The 21,842-nt window shown below is 42.9% G+C and overlaps 2 protein-coding genes across 6 annotated transcripts in view; both read right to left on the bottom strand.

Moving 5' to 3' along the window:
• Positions 1–670: 670 nt before the first annotated feature.
• Positions 671–7,307, bottom strand: LOC122967146 (mitochondrial glycine transporter A-like). 4 transcript variants are annotated; one of them, XM_044331639.1, is made up of 8 exons: positions 7,220–7,307; positions 5,023–5,158; positions 3,834–3,958; positions 3,483–3,567; positions 3,184–3,363; positions 2,334–2,502; positions 1,961–2,121; positions 671–1,579 (listed from the first exon to the last, which is right to left on the bottom strand). In XM_044331639.1, exons 2-8 carry the CDS (start codon positions 5,035–5,037, stop codon positions 1,457–1,459), a joined length of 858 nt encoding a protein of 285 aa, XP_044187574.1. In that variant the 5' UTR covers positions 5,038–5,158; positions 7,220–7,307; the 3' UTR covers positions 671–1,456. The 4 variants fall into 4 exon arrangements, with proteins under 4 accessions (XP_044187574.1, XP_044187576.1, XP_044187573.1 ...); XM_044331641.1 differs by lacking the exon at positions 7,220–7,307 and adding an exon at positions 6,663–7,139; XM_044331638.1 differs by lacking the exon at positions 7,220–7,307 and adding an exon at positions 6,009–6,458.
• A 184-nt stretch (positions 7,308–7,491) lies between these two features.
• LOC122967121 (myosin-9-like) overlaps positions 7,492–21,842 on the bottom strand; it is a 32,168-nt gene continuing 17,817 nt past the window's right edge. For both annotated transcript variants that reach the window (XM_044331583.1, XM_044331584.1), the window contains 35 exons: positions 21,380–21,472; positions 21,218–21,281; positions 20,911–21,009; positions 20,611–20,754; positions 20,396–20,491; positions 19,936–20,207; positions 19,656–19,829; positions 19,272–19,445; positions 18,985–19,099; positions 17,283–17,470; positions 17,057–17,178; positions 16,892–16,961; positions 16,625–16,785; positions 16,196–16,304; positions 15,925–16,056; positions 15,472–15,678; positions 15,167–15,304; positions 14,857–14,980; positions 14,566–14,737; positions 14,133–14,345; positions 13,836–13,980; positions 13,517–13,723; positions 13,265–13,369; positions 12,516–12,668; positions 12,018–12,266; positions 11,671–11,883; positions 11,368–11,580; positions 11,016–11,177; positions 10,777–10,905; positions 10,564–10,652; positions 10,318–10,441; positions 9,973–10,181; positions 9,603–9,711; positions 9,295–9,467; positions 7,492–9,153 (listed from right to left, as the gene is read on the bottom strand). In XM_044331583.1, the coding sequence (XP_044187518.1) occupies positions 9,045–9,153; positions 9,295–9,467; positions 9,603–9,711; positions 9,973–10,181; positions 10,318–10,441; positions 10,564–10,652; positions 10,777–10,905; positions 11,016–11,177; positions 11,368–11,580; positions 11,671–11,883; positions 12,018–12,266; positions 12,516–12,668; positions 13,265–13,369; positions 13,517–13,723; positions 13,836–13,980; positions 14,133–14,345; positions 14,566–14,737; positions 14,857–14,980; positions 15,167–15,304; positions 15,472–15,678; positions 15,925–16,056; positions 16,196–16,304; positions 16,625–16,785; positions 16,892–16,961; positions 17,057–17,178; positions 17,283–17,470; positions 18,985–19,099; positions 19,272–19,445; positions 19,656–19,829; positions 19,936–20,207; positions 20,396–20,491; positions 20,611–20,754; positions 20,911–21,009; positions 21,218–21,281; positions 21,380–21,472 (5,256 nt within the window). In that variant the 3' untranslated portion in view covers positions 7,492–9,044. The remainder of the gene's footprint in view (positions 9,154–9,294; positions 9,468–9,602; positions 9,712–9,972; positions 10,182–10,317; positions 10,442–10,563; positions 10,653–10,776; positions 10,906–11,015; positions 11,178–11,367; positions 11,581–11,670; positions 11,884–12,017; positions 12,267–12,515; positions 12,669–13,264; positions 13,370–13,516; positions 13,724–13,835; positions 13,981–14,132; positions 14,346–14,565; positions 14,738–14,856; positions 14,981–15,166; positions 15,305–15,471; positions 15,679–15,924; positions 16,057–16,195; positions 16,305–16,624; positions 16,786–16,891; positions 16,962–17,056; positions 17,179–17,282; positions 17,471–18,984; positions 19,100–19,271; positions 19,446–19,655; positions 19,830–19,935; positions 20,208–20,395; positions 20,492–20,610; positions 20,755–20,910; positions 21,010–21,217; positions 21,282–21,379; positions 21,473–21,842) is intronic.

The raw sequence follows: 21,842 nt of genomic DNA, 5'->3' as shown, positions 1-21,842 counted from the left end.
CAGTGAAGACCACCCAAATTGGCTTAATTTCTCACCATGCTACTCTCCTTGTCCTTATTTCCTATTTGATGTTATGCCACCACTCCCCCTCTCCTGCTTATCTCTGTGTCACAGCACTGTGATAAGTCTCTGGCCTTCGTGTGTTCTCAGTCTGCTGCAATATGCTGAGCAACATGGCTTTCTAATCTCTTCAAAGTTTTACGCCACAGCTGAATCATCCAGTCAGCCATCGTTTAATATCGTATTTATTTAATGAGAGAAAAGGAACAAAGTACAGTTCATCAAGAGGAACTTAAACTTGAGTTTTTAAGACGAAATGTTTATTTTGTTGAGGGAGAGGTTATCCATTCTGGTATCAGTCCTCTTAATTTAATAAATAAAGATTAGAAAACAGATCCAAATAACATAATCCAGCATATTATTTCTGGTTCTGCACAAAGTAGGACACAGATGGAACGCTGGGTCGTGACATAAATGCATGACAGCCTTTCAGAGGTCAGGGGTTAATGTGAAGCTGTCACTTTCTTCTGTTGAATCATTTACAGTCAAGAAGGAAAGCAGTGAGATTCATGTTCCACATACTGTAGATACATCGTTTTATTTTATTAAAATCTGTAAGAAAACATCATTAAAACGTAAATACGTTAATAATGGTAAATGTATTTTTATTAAAATACAAACAAACATCAAAACAAAACAATATTCAATTTTAAGGCAGATTAATCAGAGAGTAAAATTAATACAAGGGCATATTACTTTATTTTACATAAAACATCACATTTTAACAGCATTAAAAAGGCACGTAGACATTAACACCTTTAAGAGACTCAGGTTTTAAACTATGCCAAGAGCCAAGACAGCGCTGCTGAGGTTAAAGTGCATTACAGAAGTCTGAGCTTTATCTGGGACACTGTCTTGAGTAATAATGTGTCAGTGCAGTCTTTCTGAGATCACATGGATGTGTTCCACAACTTTGAAAAACAGATGCAGGAATTCCCACTGAAGCATTTCTAAAACGTGCAAAATCTCATTTAATGTCTGAGTCCACATACTCATTAGGGAGCAGAAATTATGTACAACTTGTAGTGCAAACAGAACATCACAGCATCGCTGTGTTATTTTGAAATACTTTTCCCGAGGTCACGTAGTGCGGACAACAGCAAACAAAATTTGGGGCAGAAATCTGATTTCCAAACTTGAGCCCAGTAAAACACTTCATAGAGCCAACTCTCCACATATCTGTCTTGTAATGTCATGTCAGTCAGTTAGATAACAAGTGGAAAGTTTCTTTGCTCATCAGTCTGCATCACTTGTTTCCAAGAAATATTATAAGTCATCAAAGGTTTTTGAGCAACTCCACTGGAGCATTTTCTCCTTGTTCACTCACTCCTCTCGTCATTCAGTGACTTGACTACATGTCTTCTTTCTTTCACAAGCTTCTCAACAACTTTCCTCTTCAGGACTTCAGTCCCATATGTGCCATCATCTGCTCATACACTGTCCACGCCATGGCGGCCATCATGGTCCTCCTAAGCGACCGTGGAACTGCCCCTCTGAAGAACCCCTGGAGTCCATGTTCCTGAGAGAGAGAGAGGACGGGATGGAAGAACAAGGACAGACGTCAGATCATTACTGTTATTAATAGTATCATGCAGCCATTAACTGTGCTGTTAAATCTTATTTCTGTTCATGATGTGTTTAAGGTGGTTTTCCATGTTTTGCCATGTTGGAAATATCTTAACTGAATTCATGATGTTGGTCAAACATCCTAAAATCTAACATCTCCTACATACAAATCAAGTCAAATGCATCACACATCACACTGTTACAGCTGGTCTTTCCCCTAACAGAGCAAAGCTACTGCTCGTCTTAAATTCATAAATAACAAGATAATAAAGTATAAAACATTTGCCGTTGCTACCACCTGACCTGACAAACTGAGCGAAAGATGAGGACTTACCATATAGACGTATCTGATAGCCTCTGCTGTCCTCAGCTGAGGATTGACTTGGACGTGTGTTTTGACCACATCAGCAGGCTGAGTGATCAGAGAGGCCAACACACCAGCCAGGACCCCACAGCTGAAGTTAGCCAGGGGAGCGTAAGCAGACATGCTAATCTCTGAAAAGGAAAAAGACACGGTATAATTTGAATTTAAACATCAAAAACAATGCATCTGTTTAGCTCATGTTTGAATTTGAGTTTTCCAAGCGCCTTGTGCATCAACTCATGTACAAAAAAAATATATAATCTAAAAAAGAACAGCTTCAGCTATGATGATTTGAAATAATTACATGCTGCTGGTCATTACTGAATGACTCCTCTGTACTTACCCTTTGGCAACGAGGTCTTGGTCTGGCTGTAGAACATGACGTAGATACCAGAGAAAGGAACGTCTCTGAGGAGTGTGGCCATCAGGCCTGAGAACAGAGCTGCAGGACCCTCAGTCTGACACACACTGCGCAGAGCCCCGGTCACACTCCCGTAACTATACCTGCCACACTGAAGCACAATGACAAAAACACTTTGTTTAGTTACATACTCACATAACACAGTTGTCCAAATGTAGAAAAAACTCAAACTACGCTCTTCTGAATATAAGGCCAATAAAAATGTGATTTCTGGCATTTTGAGGTTTGTCTGGTTTAAACTCAATCACACAGTGGAAACATTTTACTATCGTCTCTTTCATAGGCACTCATCATACTGCATGTCCCTACATGCAGTTTGAAGTGAGATTAGCTTATTTCAGCTCAACTCATGGATATTAATGGGATCATTAAAGACTGTATTACCTTTAAACTTCTTCACACACACATACTGCTGTTAAGCTTTTAAGTATCTACAAGGTTTCTAATAAATATCTTTGTATCTATGACCTGCATATAATTTCACTCTGCAGCTCTGTGGTCTGTTTTTTGCCTTGCACCCTTATTATTTTCTGATCCTAACCCCTCCCACAGCAGACCCAACCACTGGAAGACCACAGTGCCCGTATGACCAACAGCTGTGGCCAATTAGTTTAACGTCACAGTTTTGGGGGCAAATGTTTGATTAGAGGACCCATTCAGGGAATTTTGATCTATTTCCCATTTGCTCTTCTTATCATGCTTCAAACGGGATACCACAGCCAACACCTCCTCCACACACACACACACACACACACACACACAAGCAGCTTACTTCAAAGCGAGTCTTGATGACAGTGACCGGCAGCATGAAGATCCCTGCCACCGTCCTGGCCCCGCCTCCCAGCAGCACAGCCTCCATGGCCCCCGGGCTCTTCTCCTGGAAGAAGTGCTGCTTTAGAGAGAAGTAGGTGCTGAAGTAAAGCCCCACACCTGGGATGGTCCGTGCAAAAGACTGGAGGAGCAGACGGATGAGAGAACAGAGTCACACGTGCATTCTGGCTCAGATATGAAAAAAACAGAAGGAGACTTTCAATAAGACAGGAGTGAGAGGAAGTAGTATGACTTTCTAACCGGTGAAACTCCTTTCCACAGTCCCAGCAGCTTCTCTGTCCGCACCACGTTCAGGAGCACCGTCACCATCCCCACTCTGCCCGAACTGAAAGAACGAGAGGAATATTCAGATATGCTGACAGAAAGATAATCACCGGTAAATAATCAATACTGTTCTTGTATGTGCTGCGTGTGTGATGTAAGGCAAGGTCAAACTCTCTATTATGTTCACTCAGTCAATAAAGCAATATTTGGAGGTCATAAGGCAAGAAAACAGGCGATGCAGTTACACAAACTGATGGTTAGCTACTTAATGATGATAATGCATGCTAGTGATACTGATAACTGTGTGTGTTTAGAGTGCACACTCACCCAGGCTGCATGCCGTTCTGCAGCGTCTGCAGACGGGTCTTGACGAGGTCGAGAGGCTGGAAAAGCAGCGTGGAGCAAGTTCCACTGAAGGAGCCACACATGAAGGCTTTGATAGCTGGGTGAGCCTGAGGGGTAGAAACAAGGAGAGAGGGAGTATAGCGTATGGAGGTGAAGAAGTGCGAGAAGAGAAAGAGAGAGGGAGGAAACAGTGAAAGCAAGACAAGAGGTGAAAAGAGGGGTAAGGAAGAGGGGATGCAGAGAGGAGGAGGTGGAAAGATCATTTTAATTTCAAATCAGAAAAAGGAACATAGTGAACCTGATTAAACACATTCTAAGGCTGATACTCTGGAAGCAAAAAGCACAGAGAAAACACAAGTGATAATGCTTGCTCTCTGCTTTTCTCTTTACTGAGATATTTTCCCCGCTGTATCTCCTTGATTATCTGTATTAAACGCCTTGAGTCATACAGAGATAGTGTGTACAGTTCATACATACACAGTAGTATTTTTACACCACACATGCAGCATTATCATGATTCTGTTCTTCAGGTCTTGCAAACCAAGACCATACAGCTACTGATTAGACACCAAGACATTACACAACACTATTCAATCTGAATGAGATAAGCAAATAAGTACATTTTTATTCTAATGTTGTGTCTTTAATTCTAAATAATTAAGACCGTTTTGTATTTCCCCAGAAAGGCATTAAGTGATAAATATAAATAATAATAATAAATAATAATATATAAATAAAATTAAATTGAATGTAAAAACACTGTAGTACTTTGCCACAGTGAACTTAATAATCCAGCAGCCTTTCACCTGCTCTCTCTTTTTTTGATTTGAATCTGCAGCCCTGCCAACACCTTCGGACTCCCCGTGTGTCCCAACAGGGAAAGGAGGCTGAACGTTATCAGTATGTCAGAATGATGTTATCAGTTAGTAGAAAGTTTTTTACGGAGTCAGACAGGATGCCCTGACCTCCAGTTAGTAACAAAAGGAGCAACGACAAGAATGTCCCTTCTGCTCAAACTCCCCCCAAAAAGTAAAAAAAAACCCCCATCACTAATAACTAATGACTTGAAAGGAAAAGGTTGCAGTTCCACCATAATATCAAGTACATGAATGAGTATTTTAATTGCACATCAGTCTCAACTGTGCACAACTGTTCCAGCTTTAAAACTTACCAGTGACAGCTCCATAGTCCTTCAGGATGATGAGAGATATAGAGAAGTTTTTTCAGCACACAAAATGTTCTGCTTCTCTTCCCCTCGTCAGTCTTCACTGCGCTTCTGTCCACTCTGCAACGTCTGCAAATCACTCCTGCCAAGAAGAGAAAGAAAGTAGTTACAGACTGTGTTTTTCAGTAATGGGGTTAGATGATTAAACCACACAGCTTAATTATTTTTTCAATGCAGATGCTGAAAGCCACAGCGTTGACCTACAGAGATGCTGGAACATGTGCACAGTTGCAGTGTCTGCACCAAGCTGCTGCTGCTCACTCACACAGAGCAGCCTAAATACACACATCACCTGACCGACGCTGTGTTTCCTATTTGCAACCACCTGACACAACACACAGCTACTCATTAACTAACCAAAGATCACTGCGCGACATATTAGGATGAGCATGGATCTGGTGCATATCACCCTACTGCCTGTTTTACACGTGAGACTGAGTTTGAACACATTATGTACTAATGCAATGTGTGTGTTATTTTCTATTTCACTTGGTTGAGTGAGTGAGTGATGTTTTTGTTTATTGTAATTTATCTCCAAATGGATGCTTGTGGGTTTAAACAGAACACAAGCAGTCTTAGTGTTATTTTATAAGGCTCCAGATCATTTAAACACTCTGCCAAATAGGTGCATAAGGAAATGAAAGGTGTGGAGAGACCAACAGACTAAGTCCATCATCTTAACAACCTAATAACCCCAATATTATTTGATAATACATTAATTGGATACAGGTCAACCGTATAAAAAGACAGAACCAAAGCTCAGGTGTTCTGTATTTGCTTTCTTATCACAATACTGTAAGTTTATGGACGATATGTGTGGTTATGGGGCTGCTGAAAGGTCACTGTGTGGTACCTAGGTGTGGTGCCATAATCATTAAATATTAAAAACACAAATTACATAATTACAGCAGGTCTGTTCTTCTGTGGCTTACCCTCAGTAGCCTCTCCTCGAAATGTCTGCAGTATGAGGAGACTGTTGCAGAGACGAATACTACAAGTCTGAATACATCGCTACGCTAATTGCATAATTAATCACAACACTGGTTAATAAGGTTCAATAAACGCAAACATGATGATTTCCGCGGCTTCGGCGTGTCTTCTTCATCTAACAGGCCACCTTGATATTTTGTCGCAGTGAAGTTTTCCTTTCCACCACCGAGGAGGTTAAATCTCTGCGTAAATCCCTCAGACCGACTGGAATAACTACTGAACAGACAAACTTGGACCCTACAGTAGACACAAGAGGTCTGCGTTATAACATAAAGGGCGATAACGTGCTGTCTCGCTGACATGTTAAACCGGCCGGTTCGAGATATTTTTTTCCTAGGAAGGCGAGGTCATTCCCCGCCCTGCTCTGCCTCTGATTGGCCCCTGATAGTCTTGCCCTAATCTTAACCAATCTCAGTCCTCATACCTAAATCTTACGGCTGTGAACCAAGAGCTGTAAAACCAACCCACCCAACGGGTATTAGCCAATCAGAGGCAGAGCAGGGCGGGTCACGACTTCGCCATCCTAGGAAATAAAATTGACGGCCGGTTCCTGTTTAACGACGAGGCAGACGTAACTACGAGGAAGTCGCGCCCACCCTGCGGCTGCTGCCTTCTGATTGGTTCTCCAGCTGACCGTAACGTTCTTGATGAAAGAGCACTACAAGGCTTTCACACTTGATTGATCTCTTAACTGGGGAAATAAGCACATACTGACCCAGAAATTAGTCAACATCATCTCAAAATACACCTTGTAGACAGAAGACATTTGTATTTAGTGAAATACAAAACTGCACCCAGAAAGTGTGGGTGCACTCAGTGTATAAGAGGAATTTAAAATGTTTTTTTCCTCTGACAAAACATGAAAATATCTCAAACTTCCTCGAAACCGTCGCCTGGTCGCCAGTTCAAACACTTGAGGTAAAGCTACTTAGTAAAAACCACCGAAAACTATTTCTAATATACTACATTAAACAATACCAGTAGCATGTATATGTATATTTGGATCACAAACGTAGTTCTAACACAAATTCTAATACTTATATCTTTTTGTTTCAATTAGTCTGTCATTTCTTGACTAGAAGTGTTCAACTAAAAGCTGCAAAATAACAGTAACATAAAAAATACAAAATACTTAGAAAAACAGCATTCTCACCCAAATTTTCTTGTTTACTATATTTTACTCCATACAGTCAGTGGGTGAAACCGGTTCTGACTTGCTATGCTCCGTTTGTCTCTTTGGAGTGAAAAAGTCCTGACTGCCCTCTGCTGGTGATCATGCATCATTTCAATAAAAAACAACTTTGTCCTCAGGAGGAGTCAAGTTTTGGACTTTTAGAACTCTTAACCCCTGCTCTCCGGACTTTAAAAAACCCAGCAAACAGACATCAGTGTGAAATTATTATAAAGACACAGGTGGGAAACATGTAGCAGTTTAGAAAGCTTCTTTAATTTGCAATACCAAAGACCAACATTGTCACAACATTGTTTCCATTCCAGAGGTACAGAGACAAACATTACAAAATAATTGAGGAGATGCAGTTTCTCTTGCTTTTTTTTTCAAATTTCCGTTCTTTTTAAGTGCGAAAGAGAATGATCCTTTTAATTGTGAGCTGTTATTCTTTAGTAACAACATGTTTCTCTCACTTCCCAGCAGTGTGAGCCCAAAGCCGCCCCTGAGCACAGCCTGTGAGGGGTTTACATCATCGTGACATAAAAAAAAAGAGCTGATCATCTGGTACATCTTCTCAATTAAACTCTCTAAGTCTATATTGAGCCCTATCCGCCAGTCAGAATATAGCGTACGTAGGTTACAGTGATGAAATATGTCCCCAGATCCGTGCAGTCCACCTTTGTTTTGCAGCCTCAGCTCTCTCTCCCTCCACAAGCTGTGCCCTGAGAATACAGTGTGTGCTGCGAGTAATAAACTACCCCACCACCCCGTTTAAACTTTACCCTGAACATGACCAAAAACACTGATAGTGATAAACATAAAAATCAATGATGTCCAGAAAAAAGAAAGCCATCAGCCCTGCTCAGTAGAATTCAGCGCTGCATTTAAGGCCTTAGTGTGTGTTGGCATTCAGTGCACTAAGTACATGAACATGTGCGAAGGCTTTCAAAAACTTCTGGGCTTCTCCATCAATGTTTCAATGAAACACACAAATGCAGTGGTTTATAATGTTTAGGCTAAAGTGTTTTTTGTTTTTTTTCCCTCAGTGCAAAATTAAGAAATTTCCGCACAGTCACAATCAAATGCCTTCAGTATACTTCATTGACTCTCCAATTGTTTTACTTGAAATCTGCCTCCAAAGTTCCACATGAAACGTGCGTATATCAAATTATTAAGCCCAAAAGCGTAGTCACGTGTCGAGTACTAACTGCAGCTAAATCGTTGGATACATTTCAGCATATAAACCTTCATTATAAAGGCGAGAGCGCGAGCAAGAGCTGTAATAAAAAGGTAGTACTTCCATTTTTAACCATTATAAAAACTTCTGCATAAAATACAATTCTATAGATGAGAATTACTTTGGTCCCCTTCCAGTAATCTGTCTTCATTTATGTATACTTCTTTCTTTTTCTCGTTCTTCAATTAGAAAAATAGATCCTACACCAGGACTATTACAACTGGAATGTTTCCTTATAAAAATATTTTCTTTTTTCTTTTTCCCAGAGACTGAAAAATGAAGCAAAAGAAAGTTTTGGCCCAAAGGTAATGTGTGTATTTGTCAGCATGGTGATTGTCCGAGTTTACTTGTTTTGTGTCAAAGTGTATTAAGAATGCATAGATTGTCAGTGTTAAAGAGATCAGACTGTCACAGGACTATACTTGGTCTCCGTCTCTAGCTTCGACAACATTCTTTTGTTTATGTTTCTCTGTTCAGTAGGTACAGTAATGTGTGGTCATGTGTGTGTTTGGGTCGGTCTATTTATGATGCAGTTCAATTGTCTAAGGAGTCAGGTGGCACTGTGGCTGTTCATTCAGGTTTGGGCTCGGGGGTCTCGCTCTTGGGCTCCCCCTCCTCGTCACTTTCAACGCCAGTGCGGGGGACAATGCGGCGCATGGTGAAGGGAAGATCGCCACGCCTAAAAAAGAAAGAAAAAAATTATTTGTTGGCACTTTAAAGAATACCATCTTGCACTTATTCTTGCTTAGAATTGCTAAATTCAAATAGGTTAAATAACAGATCTGTAGAGCTGCAGAAAAACTATGATATCTTTGCCCACCTGAGCTTGCTCTTGAGGCTGCTGACTTCACGGTTCATGGCGTCTGCCGACTCTGTGGCGTCCTCCAGCTCCCTCTGCAGTTTCCTTCGGTTGGCGTTGGCTCTCTGAGCCTCTTCCTCAGCCTCCTCCAGCTGACGCTTCAGCTGCTTCATACGAGAGTTTAATTTGTCCACCTAGAAAACACAAACGAGCACAGATAAAGTTAGATGTGCAAAAAGGTACCGATATTCTCTCTCCTAGATGTAAGTATGCAACACTGACGTCAATAAAACAGATATACAAATAGACAATGGTGATGGAAAACTGACCTGGTCTTTGTACTGCTCTGTGTTGCGTCTCTCGTCGTCCACCTGCAGGATGACTTCTTTCAGTTTCTTCTCTGTGCGTCTCACGAGCTTGGTGGCACCCTGCCTCTCCCTAAAATCAAGAGCACAACATTGGTCAGACTAAAGATGTTCTCCAGTATCACATACTGTAAGATAGTATAACCCGAACATCTGCACCATGAGAGTTTGAGCTTGGCAGTGAATCTTTGTCGAGCTAACAAAGTTTAGTTAGGTCTTACTTGAAGAATATTATAGAGCTCAAATACCTATCATACTTTTCTAAGCACTCGTGAAACAATTCATGAAATTGCTTTATTCGGTTAGCTCTGATTTCTATGGCTAAGGTTTTCACCTGGTCTCGATGTCCAGCTGTTCCTCCAGCTGAGCAATCTTTGCCTCCAGGGCGGCCATATTGGCCTTGTACTTGGACTTGACTGTTCCCTCCAGCTCCTGCAGCTTCAGTTTCAGCTCCTTGTTCTGACGCTCCAGCTGGGAACGAGCCCCTTCAAGGCGCTGAGAGGCACTGCGCTCTGCAGTCAGCTCCACGTTCATCTGGTCAGTCTAAAAAAGCGGGACAGGGACTCTTCAGTTTGTGCTCAACACTTCTCGATTGATATGTTGAGTCAGCATTTACTAACTTAAAAATGGTTCAACAACTTTTTAAAAGCTGCTTTCCCACAGTTGTGAGTCTACAGACCTGCAGCATTGCTTTCTTCAGCCTGTCGTTGACCAGCTCAGTGTTGCACTGCTCTTCCTCCAGCTCTTCCTCCAGCTGAGCAATACGAGCCTCAAGCCGTCTCCTCTCCTCTGCAATCTGAGCACTGAAATTAAATGTGGAAAGGGGAGAGGGAGAGGAGAAATGAAATAGGGTTACAGAAAAAAAGTGGGTCGATAACAGGTGATGTGAACGACTGACAGCGCTGGAGATTGACAGTCATCTTACTTCTTGGTGGCCTGGTTATTGATCTCATCCTGCAGTTCGTCTCTCTCCTGCTGGGCCTGTCTCTTTACTCGCTCTGCAGCTGCCAGCTCCTGCACAGGGATGAATGAGCTTGAATGAGTTCAGAGTTACAGCAAGTAAGTGTTTAAAAGACAAGGTTTGCTGCAACAGAGGCGGGGTAATAGAATAGAAAGTTGAAGAGGTGTGCATGCCGACCTCCTGCATCTGGAGCATATCAGCCTCCATGCCCTTCAACTTCTTCTCAGTCTCCTTGCTCTGGGCCAGAATCTCCTCTCTAGAGATGCGAGTGTCCTCCAGCTCCCTAACAAGGTCCTTCATCTGGGCCTGAGAAGAAAAAAAAAAGTGCAAAACGGATTCAGAAACTGGGAACAGACTATATGCTTGCTGGTCAAACACTCAGATGAACATTTTTGTTTATTTCAACAAATACTCACCTGGAGTTTCTTCAGCTGTTTGAGGGCTTCGTCACGGTTCTTGTTGGCCATGTCAATGCCTGCCTCCAGCTCCTTCAGGTCGAGCTCCAGCTTCTTGCGTGCTGCCACAGCTGCAGAACGCTGCTTCCTCTCATCCTCCAGCTCCATCTCCATCTCCCGGACCTGAAGGGCGCACACTTAATTTCAGCCAAGCAACTGAGCCTGTATGCTTACAACCTCTTAGCAGGGTTAAAATTTTTAGACAGTCATTCAAAGAATTTCATTTAGAAGTATCACTGATTTCAAATTAGTCAATTACCCAGTGACTAAATGGCATTTTAGTCTACAGCGATATTCTAGTCGATGACAGTACCTGTTTGACCAGAGCCCTCTTCTTCTCCTCGCCCATCTCATCTCGTCCTGCCAGGTCTCTCTCATACTGAGCCTTCATTGCCTGCATGTTGACCTCCAGACGCAGCTTGGCGTCCTCTGTGGCCTGCAGCTCGTCCTCCAGCTCCTCCAGCTGAGTCTTCATCTCTTCCAGCTGCTGCTCCATTGCACGTTTAGCCTTCTCAAGCTCGTGCACCTGTGGGACGAGGAAGATTTGTAATGACAGGAGGACAAAGACATGATTTTAAGTGCACAAACACCTCTGGAAGGAACTGTGTTGACTTACGTTCTTTCCAACATCATCCTTAGAGGAAACCAGGTCCTCCATTTCAGCCCGCAGCAGTTTGTTGTTGCGGTCCAGTTCATCCTTCATGTCCATCAGGGATTCCAGCTCGCGGGTTAAAGCCAGTGCCCTGGTCTCCTTCTCACGGGCCTCAGCTTCAGCTCGGTCACGCTCCTCTGCATAGCGTGCAGAGATGTTCTTCTCCTCTGCCAGCATCTGGAGAGAGCCAGGACGACAATGTTTAAATAAATGGTTTGTGGAGCAAAAAAAGAAGACAGACGTGACTGGAGCTCCCTCAAATCTTAATCATAATTTTTAAAGTCTATAAAAACTTAAAAGTGTGTCCTCACCTGGTCAAACTTCTTCTGCTTCTTCTCCAGGTTGGAGACGATCTGTCGGAGGTGGTCCTGGTCTACGAGCAGGTCATCCAACTCCTGCTGGAGACGTGTCTTGGTTTTGTCCAACTTCTCGTAGGCTGCACATTTCTCCTCCAGGCGCTGGTTGGTTGACTCTAGGTCCCTCTGAAACCTCTTCTTTCCTTCTTCAGCAGTCTCCAGACAACCTGCATCCTGCTCTAGCTTCTTCTTCATATCTGCGAGCTGTATGGAGAGAGGTGGTGTCACTCGAAAGTTGTTGCCAATTTTAATAATGAGCTAATCATAAAAAGTCATTTAACATAACTTTTGCTGTTAGCTGCACCTCCAAATGCTTTTTTTCTATTAGTTGTGACATTCTATAAACGTATTGATTTATCGAACAATAATTCATCTTTACTTGCAGCTAGTTGAAGTCTAACCTATTGGTCTGAACATCTAAGTTATCAGCAGACGATCTGTGTTTCTCCGTACCTGAGCCTGCACTGTTTGAAGCTGCTTCTCTACATTCCTCTTGGATTCTTCTTCTTCCTCCAGCTGTTCTTTCAAGTTATTCTGTTCGTCCTCCAGCTGGCGCAGACGTGTGCCCAGAGACAGTTTCTGGCGTGTCTCTTCCTGGAGTAGTTCCTGTTGTAAACAAAGACATGTAAAGCTGAATTATTAGAAGCAGACCATTTGATCAAGTAACAAGATGTTTGCAACAGAATAACGTTTTTAACATTAAAAATTTAAAGTACTTTTCCTTTACTGTTCATCTGACATTTGATGAATCTTTTACATCTTATGAAACAACAATGTGTGTTATTCCATGAATAAGACCATGTAACGACTAGAATGAGATATTTTTGCAACACTGATTTGAATGATAAATTAAAGTGAATGAATCCCTCTGTTCTGCCTCTCATTTCACAACAATTGGCCATATACATTTTTTAAAGATTAAACCTAATAATTCAGCAAAACTCAAATTAGATGAGATTTAAGTGCACTAAAAGAAAAGGGCTGTAACCTACAATATAACAATAAATGTTAGATAAAGAGCTGCGGGCGAGGGTTTAATCATTAATATCTCAAGTCAAATGGATATGGTCTGTGTGTCTCTTTTCCCTCTCCTGAGGGGAGGGAAAGTTTTATTTAGTTTTAGACCACAGCAGTGTCATTCCTGAACATATAGGAGGGTATAAAGTATGAAGTATGTATGTGTTTGCTCTGTGGCAGCGTACCTGAACATCCTGCAGCTGGGACTCCACAGCAGAGCAGTCTTTGGCTGCCTTGATGGACTTGCCCTCCACCTCACTCAGGACACCACTGACATTATCCAGTTCAGCCTGTGGACAAGAAAGGACCAACAAGTGAACCACTGAATAGAAAAGACTAATCTACTAAGTTTTCAGTTTGTGTGGACCTGTACATTTACAATGTGTGGAATAATCAGTCAGTTAAGGCTTACACTTATCATTTAGCACATAAAGTACCTGCACTTTGGAGAGTTTCTCAGCCAGCTCCACCCTCTGGCGTTCACTCTCTGAATGTTTGAGCTGCAGCTCCTGGACCTGGGCCTCAGCCTTCTTCCTGCGATGCTCTGAGTCTCCTTTACCCTGCATCAGCGACTGCAGCTCAATGGTGAGCTCGTTCCTCTCAGACTCCAGAGCCTGCTTGGCCTTCTCCATCGACACTTTGTTCTGCAGGGAGGGACAAGCAAAAAAATGAGGGGGAAAAAAGTCAAAGAAAGAAAGAAATTAAGGCGAATAGAAGGCTTACAAAACAAACAAACAAAAAAAAGATTTAAATTACCCTCTTAGCCTGCTCCAGCTGCTCATTCAGCTCGTCGAAGGCCTGACCGTGTTTCTGTCTCATCTCACCCAGCTGCTGTTCGTGGATTTTGGCTTCTTCGTCCAGGGTCTTTTTAAGATGTGCCACCTCTGTCTCACGTTTGCTCCTGAGCAGGGAGACGAGAGGTTAATTTACTTGTGTCAAGATGTAAAATGGCCTCAAATGGGAAACAGATTTATTAGTAATGCCACATAACATGATGGGCAGAAGTTTGTACAGTTCCAGCTATCAGAGTTATCCCTGTACAAACATGTCTACCTGAGTTCTTGCTGAGCAGCGGTGGAATCCAGAGTGTCCTCCAGCTCAGTCTTGAGGGCCTCAAGCTCCTCTCCCAGGTCCCGACGGTGTTTCTCTGCCTTGGTGCGGGCCTGCCTCTCCAGCTCCAAATCCTCCTGGAGTTCAGAGAGCTGAGCCTCCATCTCACGGATCTTTTTCTGGGCCAGGTTCTTCTGAGCTGCCTCCTCCTCAATCCTTCAGGGAGGAGTAGGTCAGAAAAAAATAAGTAATGGAGCAGAAGCTGGGGGAATCGCCATCAAACTACCATCCATCCATTATCCATTTCATTAAAATAATCTACAATACCACTACTGACTGATAACTGAGTATAGGACAACAAGTTCAAACACATACCCTTAAACTGTTTAAACCTCCAAATTACAACAAAACGATGAGTTGTAGAGTCCATACAGACCTGGCCAGAGCAGCCTGGAGCTCTTCCTCCTTCTTGGCTAGTTGGGCACGGAGCTCAGCAATCTGGGCCTGCAGCTCAGCAATCTGGTCGTGTATCTCAGTGAAGTCGCCCTCCAGCTTGCGCCGGTTCTTCTCCAGTTCCTGGCGCCCCTTCTCCTCCCTGCGCAGTCGGTCTGACAGAAAAGAAAAAGAACAAATATGAGATGAGAACATTAAAATCTGTGTAACAACTTCTCCTGTTAAAACCAGTGGGATCTATAGTGGCCATCATGTCCCCATTATGTAATCCTACCTTCCAGGTCGGTGATCATGGCCTCGTGTTTCGTCTTGAGTTTCTGCAGGCTCTTGGATTTCTCCTCCTCCTCAGCCAGGTTGGTTGTGAACTCAGAGATCCTCTCCTCCAACAGCTTCTTCTCCTGTATTCACAAATATGGTAAATGATAAGTATCCCCACAGGTGACACACACTTTTGTTATTCTCACAGAAAATTTGAAGAAGATTCAAATCAAGCACAGAAGTAGACACTAAGTCTGTAAAAAAGTGTAGCGTGTCACAATGCCCAGAAGCTGGGAAACCATAGTTATCGTTCTTTTCATTCTAACCTTGTTGAGTTTGCTGTTCTGGTCATCTAGAACCATGACATCGTCTTCAATCTTCTTCATCTTGGCTTCCAGGGTGACCTTCTCCAGCTGCAGCTTCTGTCTGGCTGCCTCCTCCTCATCCAGCTGCTGCTCCAAGTCCTATTTCCAGAAAAATGACAGCAGGGTTGGCAAGGCTGACAAATATGGATAGGATAATCTTACTCAAATCAAACAGTAACTATCCTATGAACTGTTCACAGTGTCTACTTAATTAGTGGGTGTATAGAAAGATTCATGTGTGTTTCGTTCTCACTCTCCCTACTTACTCCAATGTTTTGCTGCATCTTCTTTTTCTCTGCTGTCAGATGAGAGGCACGCTCTTCCTCCTCCTCCACACGGGCCTCCAGGTCGTGGAGGATCTCCTCCAGCTCCTGCTTCCTGGCAGCAAGACGGGCTCTCATCTCTTCAGCCTCAGCACACAGTTCTGTTTCTGCCTGGAGCTGCTCCTGCAGGGCCATCTTCTCAGCACTCAGCTGCAAGCAGAGCAAAATTATCAATATGGTATGGTGCTGAATACCTGACTCAGATGTAGAACATAGGTCAGAAGCGAAAAAGGATGACTTTAATGTTGTGCATAAGTTAGTTTAAGTCAAGAAAAGCATCTTCATTCAACATCTATCATTGAGTACAGTGTTTAGTCTAAACTCTACATTTCATATCAATTCCTGATATGGGACAGAAAACGAAATTAACCAAGAACGTGGTTTCTTAAAGTTTACCTGCTGCTGTTTCTCCTCCATCTCCTGAAGCTGCCGCTCAGCATACAGATGTTTCTCCTTCACCTTACTCAGCTCTTCATCCTTGGCCTGCATCTCCTCCTCCTGCCTGCTGACTTGCAGCAGGGGCTTCACCTAAGGACATAATGGTGACAAAAGACGGGGGTTAGAAAACACAAAAGGGATGAATGTGCAAAGAGGGGATAAGCTTGCGAAAAATACAGTAGCAAAGATGTTGGAGAAGATGTTATAGGAGGAAAAGACTGAGGTTCACCTTGGTGAAGAGCCTCCACCACTGCCAGTTCCTGAGTTTAAGATAGGCGGCACAGTTCCTCTGGATCACCTTCATGGCAGTCAGCTGCTGCTGTCTCTTGGCGAAAGCCCTATGGAGCAATATCAGATAAAGATTAATATGTGTTTCACAACAGACACAGTTTATAACAAATTTTCATTATATAATATCTATCAATACACAATTATTATTAATTAATTATGTTGATATTTTTGCTCAGCTGGATGTAGAAGGATTCACCGGGGTCAATTTCTTATAACAACCCTGAGCAAAATAAAGGCTGAAATGCAGGAAAAGTCTAGTTCCAGTTTGAATAAAAGTGTTTTGAAAATGTTGTCACTCAAATTATGCTCCAAATGATTTTGTCAGTAGCTACTGAACAGGATCGCAATAATGCTCGTCTCTTCCTACCTGCGGGCCACGTAGCCACGGCACCATGCCTGGAAACTGATGATGATGTCTGTGATCTTCATGTCCCTCTCCTCCTCCAGGTGAGCCAGGACTCCTGCTCTGAAGAAAACTTTACTCTGGCCAATCCGGTACAGGTTGGGATCCAGCTCCAGGCTTTTGATCTGACAGGACAGGAAACGTGCTGATCAATCCCACTGAACAGTGATGCATTTGGCTTTTCTAGGACTTGATATTGTGGAGCTTAGCCAGAATGTTGTACAGCCTTACCATGAGCACGCAGGCCTGCTTTCCATCCATGAAGCCTTTGGGGATGGCATTGGGAGTGAGGATTTCATATCTGGAGAGGGTAAGATGATAGGATTTTGTATTTTCTAACACATACCTGCCTGACAGCAAGCAGCAATGGGAACAATGCGCTCAACGTTCTGTTACCTCTGTCTGAACTCCTGGAAGACGATGCGGTTGGGGAAGCCCTGTCTGCAGATACGGATTCCCTCCAGCACACCATTACATCTCAGCTGGTCCAGAACCAGGTGGGGGTCCAGTTTACCAGCCTGGAGGAGGAGAAAAGAGAAGGGAGGAATATTTGCTGATCAGCAAACAGATACAGCACCAACTCAATTCAGCAGTATCATGAATGCCAGTATTTCTCTGATACCTTTTTCTCGTGGTTGGGGATGATGCAGCGGACAAAGTTGGGGTTTGTGTTCCTCAGAGTGGCCATGAGCTTGGACAGCTGCTCCTTGTACAGCTGACCCACTGTGCGGAACATGCCCTTGCGGGTCTTAAAAGCACCGGGCATCTCTGACATGCCAGACACCTTATCCAGACCCACAATGCGGTCCACTGAAAGAGGGAACAATAGAGAGAAATATAGAGAGGAGAGACTTGTTGTAAGAAGTCAGTGGGTTTCATTTAATGATTTGAATATTTAACCAGGCAAACTCAAACCAAATGCATGACCGCTGTCTCTCCACTTCCTCTTGGTAAACATACACCAGGAGAGAATAGAGGCAGTAATGTTCAAAAAACCAGAACCAGTGAGACAACACACAAACATTGAGTGAATGCGGAGGGAAACCAATGAGGAGGAGATGACGGAGGGGATTCACAAAATGCCAGTGAAGCGTGGGGAGATGACAGTCACACTATAATGAAAAAAATAAAAAATAGTGCTGTGAGTGGACTTAAACTGTTAACACTGCCAGTTTGTATTTCTGAGTGAAAATTATGTGTGGTGGTTCACTTAAATGTGTGTGTGTGTGTGTCGGAAAGGTGACAAACTTTGAGGGTTGCAGTGGGAATGTATTTTTGTGATGACAAAAAAAAAAAAAAAAAAAAAAAAAAAAAAAAAATTCAAATCAAACCAAGCCCATGCAGTATATACCCATCGCTGCAGTACCCATGACCAACACCAGGAGTCCCAAACAACACTATTACACAAGGGGAGAAAAGGAGAGTTCAATGACAGAGCTTCAAGTCCACCAGAAGATACGTTACTGCACACAAAAGCAGCTCACAAAATTTTACTGACATCTTTTGAAAGGAAGCTTAAAACCCAAACACAGCTTTGATCATTTAGGAGAAATGGATGGAAGCACCACGAACGGCAAAAAAGATTTAGGTGGAAATAAGCATGTTTAAACGTGACAAAGAGGCGGAGTAAAAGGGAAAGACTAAAGAAATGAAAAAGAAACCTTGTCACCTGAGTCTGAGTGTAGAATAGGAAAACGCTGATAAAAATAGGCTCTCTGACAATTCTGAACCTCTGAGACCCAGTAAAAGAAATTTGGAAAAGAACGACAGACAAAATGGGGCCGTACAGAGGAAGAAATGGATGGGATTTGAAAAAAGGTAAAAACAAAGGTCAACAAACCAGACAATAAAAAGAGAAAGAAAGCACTATGAAATGTAAAAACAGGAACAGGAAACCAACGTTAAACTATTCCCATATTAAGCACCACCCCAAGTGAAACAGTAGCTCCTTTTACACAGCCTGTTCAAAGCGGGAATGTTGTGCCGTTATTCTACCTCGCTGTTGTGTATAAAAAGGCATGAACATAGAATGGGGGGGGGGTATTGTTGTTCCGCCATTAAGTTGACAGGGGAGGTAGTTACATTGCCAGATTGACGTCTGTGTAAGAAGGTAGAGCTGGCATGACGGGATTACACACACTAAACACAGACGCTGCTGTGTTACATGTCACGCCTCTGATTCTGGAACGCTCGCATGCTATCTAAAAATCACACACAGGGGCAGCATTATGCCGGCTTTGTTTGGCAAATTTTCAGGATCTCTGTATAAAAGGGGCTAGTGATTCTTGGGTTACCACAACAAACTTTCATTTGCCTGAACTCACCGTCCTTCCACAGCTCAGAGACAAACTTGTCAGTGGACTGGTTGAGCAGTGTAGCAACGTTGTCATTCAAGGGGTCCATGTTCTTCATCAGCCACTCATCTGCTTTGTAGTCCACCTGAGGAGTAACAGGCAGAAATTGTTGTCTAGATGTCTTTACGACTTTTTTAGACTCTTATATCTTTGGAAAACTGCAAGTTCAACTGTAAAATAGGTCAAAATGCATGTAAATAATCATTAATGAGAAGGCAGTATGTGATGATGCAGCGTCATGAATTCTGCATGTTTACCTTGCCGGCGTAATGGATAATACAGAAGTCTGCCTCATCCTTCAGTTTCTTGGGCTTAAAGAACTTGGGGTGTGTGCCCTGCTCCTGGAGCACCTTCTCCACAAAGCTCTTGTCTGTGGCCTTGGGGAACCAGCACTCCTCATCCAGCAGAGCGAGGATACCAGGGGGGCTGGCCTGGACACAGTAGGGAGAGGGCAGGTCTTAATGCATGAAATAGAAAGACTCTGAAGTGCTGAACACATTGGAATAACAAATATGTACAAAAACCTTAAAGTCAAATACAAATAGTTGTGAAAAATACATGTTTGCATACATAATATTAATTAATGCTTGGTCAAATAAAGAAATGAAAGCTTGACAGGTGAGTAAAGTTTGCAAACTCACAGGTTTCTCAATAAGATCAATGCAGGGCTGCAGGTCGAGGCCGAAGTCAATGAAGCTCCACTCGATGCCCTCCCTCTGGTACTCCTCCTGCTCCAGGATGAACATGGTGTGGTTGAAGAGCTGCTGCAACTTCTCGTTGGTGTAGTTGATACACAGCTGCTCAAAGGAGTTCAACTGGAGGGACACATGAGACAAAAGGTTAGGAACACTGTTGATCTAAAGCACAAGTGTATGGATGCATACAGGGAGGCAAGTCATTTAGAGTGTGCCACTTGTTTACCTCAAAGATCTCAAAGCCAGCGATATCTAGGATGCCGATGAAGGAGGCTCCCTGTCTCTTGGTCTTGTCCAGGGCTTTGTTGATCCTCATGACCAGCCAGCGGAACATCCTCTCATATGTGGCCTTGGCCAGGGCCTCTACAGCAAACTCTGCTTGCTCCTGGGTCTGGGCCTTCTGGACATAGTCTCTGCCCACCTTGATCCTGGGTGACAGGATGGCCCTGGTGAAGTCTGTGACATTCATGCCCATGAGGTGGCACACCTTCTGAGCAGCTGTTGAAGAGAAAACGGGGGGAAGAAAGGAGAGCAGAGGGGGAAAACAGGGATGATGGGAGTTAAGAGGAAAAAGAGAAGAAAAATGAAACTTTAGGATCATCAACTTCTTGTAAACATTTTGTAAGGTTCTAGCACTGCCAGCTATTTCAGACCCATGATCCATAGAGAGTTAAGGTCGGACTTACCCGTGTTGTCAGGCATGGAGGCCTGGTCTGTGTGGCGCTCCTTCTTGAAGTTCATGTTCCCAAGCTGCAGCACAGAGGCCACCACCTTCAGCATGCCTGCACAAGAGAACAAACATGGTAACTGTTTTATGTTGCACTAACAATATGCAGGTAAACGCAGGCAAAGTCCAAATTAGAGAACAGAAGAGAAAACAATAATTTGCTCTCTGCCTCACCTATCTGCTCATCCTCTGGGATGCTCATGATCCTCATGGCCTCCAAGGTCTCTGTAAACAGGTCCTTGTCCTGTTGTCCAGGAATTGTGACATTCCCGTTGGAAAGGAAACGGTAGTTGTTGTAATTTTCAAGGAGAAGGTCAGCTGAAAGAGAATGATGGTCCGAGTGAGAAAATAGCCAAAGGGCAGGTAAAAATCTTTACAGGAATGTAACTTTTCAGAAGGAAACAATCACCACTACTGTGAAAATCCTTAAGGAATTCTTATATCTAATAGAGCGTCATATAATATGATGCTTACCACGCAATTTATCTCCAGCCCCTGTGAGCAAGTAGTAGAAGATATGAAAGGTCCTTTCATCCTTGGCCTGACGGATGGCACGGGATTTCTCCAACAAGTCTAGTGGTCAGTCAGTTAAGGACAAGTTTTCTGATACTAGGCACGACAAAGCTCTGCAAACCAATTTTTATGTTGTAGTGAGACACTTTCAAATTCTTGCAGTGATCCTAAATGCTTGGACTAATTGATCTTGCATTGAAAACAAGATCAAGTAATACAATGTCTTCGATTCAAAAGAGAAGCAGTGACCACACAGTATCAAGGATACAAGTTTCAATATTGGCACCGACAATGTAACCATTGACATCAAAGTTGATCCTGATGAATTTTCCCTTGAGGAGGAGAAAAAAAAAGGTGTTTTGAACAGTTCAGTTGGACAACAGGCAGTTTGTAAGAAGTCTTAAAAACAAGACGTGGCACTAAGTCTTACAAATCGGGAGGAGTTGTCATTTTTGACTGTCTTTGCATTTCCAAAGGCCTCAAGGATGGGGTTAGCCTGCAGCAGCTGCTTCTCCAGCTCCCCCTGATGGACATGAGGAGAACAGCAAAGCAAAATATAAAGAACACTTTTTTCCATTTTTCCATTTGCCCATCATTAAACACTACCTTTGGTTTTGTGTGAATTGCACTGTTGAATTGTTGCGTTGAGTAATTCACTGCGGTGTATTGTGGAAACTTTATATAATAATCTAGATTATGATCTAGAAATTACTAGAATGTTTCTTCATTGTGAGAAACTAATTAGTTTGGTTCATGTTGACATGGTGGTATGTGATAACTTACACAACATGTACTTACGTCCAAGGAGAAGGGACAACATTGTACAAAACATTTTTTTAAAAAGAGAGAAAAAAGTAGGGATACCATATATACACACACACACACACACACAC

Source organism: Thunnus albacares, chromosome 17 (assembly GCF_914725855.1).
Source record: "Thunnus albacares chromosome 17, fThuAlb1.1, whole genome shotgun sequence".
Lineage (NCBI taxonomy): Eukaryota > Metazoa > Chordata > Actinopteri > Scombriformes > Scombridae > Thunnus > Thunnus albacares.
The sequence above is the reverse complement of the archived record's forward strand: the minus strand, read 5'-3'. Positions and strand labels throughout refer to the sequence as shown.

Coding starts and splice junctions, on each gene's coding strand:
- LOC122967146 (XM_044331639.1), bottom strand. Junction 2,122..2,333: donor CAAGACCTCGTTGCCAAAGG/GTAAGTACAGAG, acceptor TTTCCTTTTCAG/AGATTAGCATGTCTGCTTAC. Junction 1,580..1,960: donor CTATCAGATACGTCTATATG/GTAAGTCCTCAT, acceptor TCTCTCTCTCAG/GAACATGGACTCCAGGGGTT.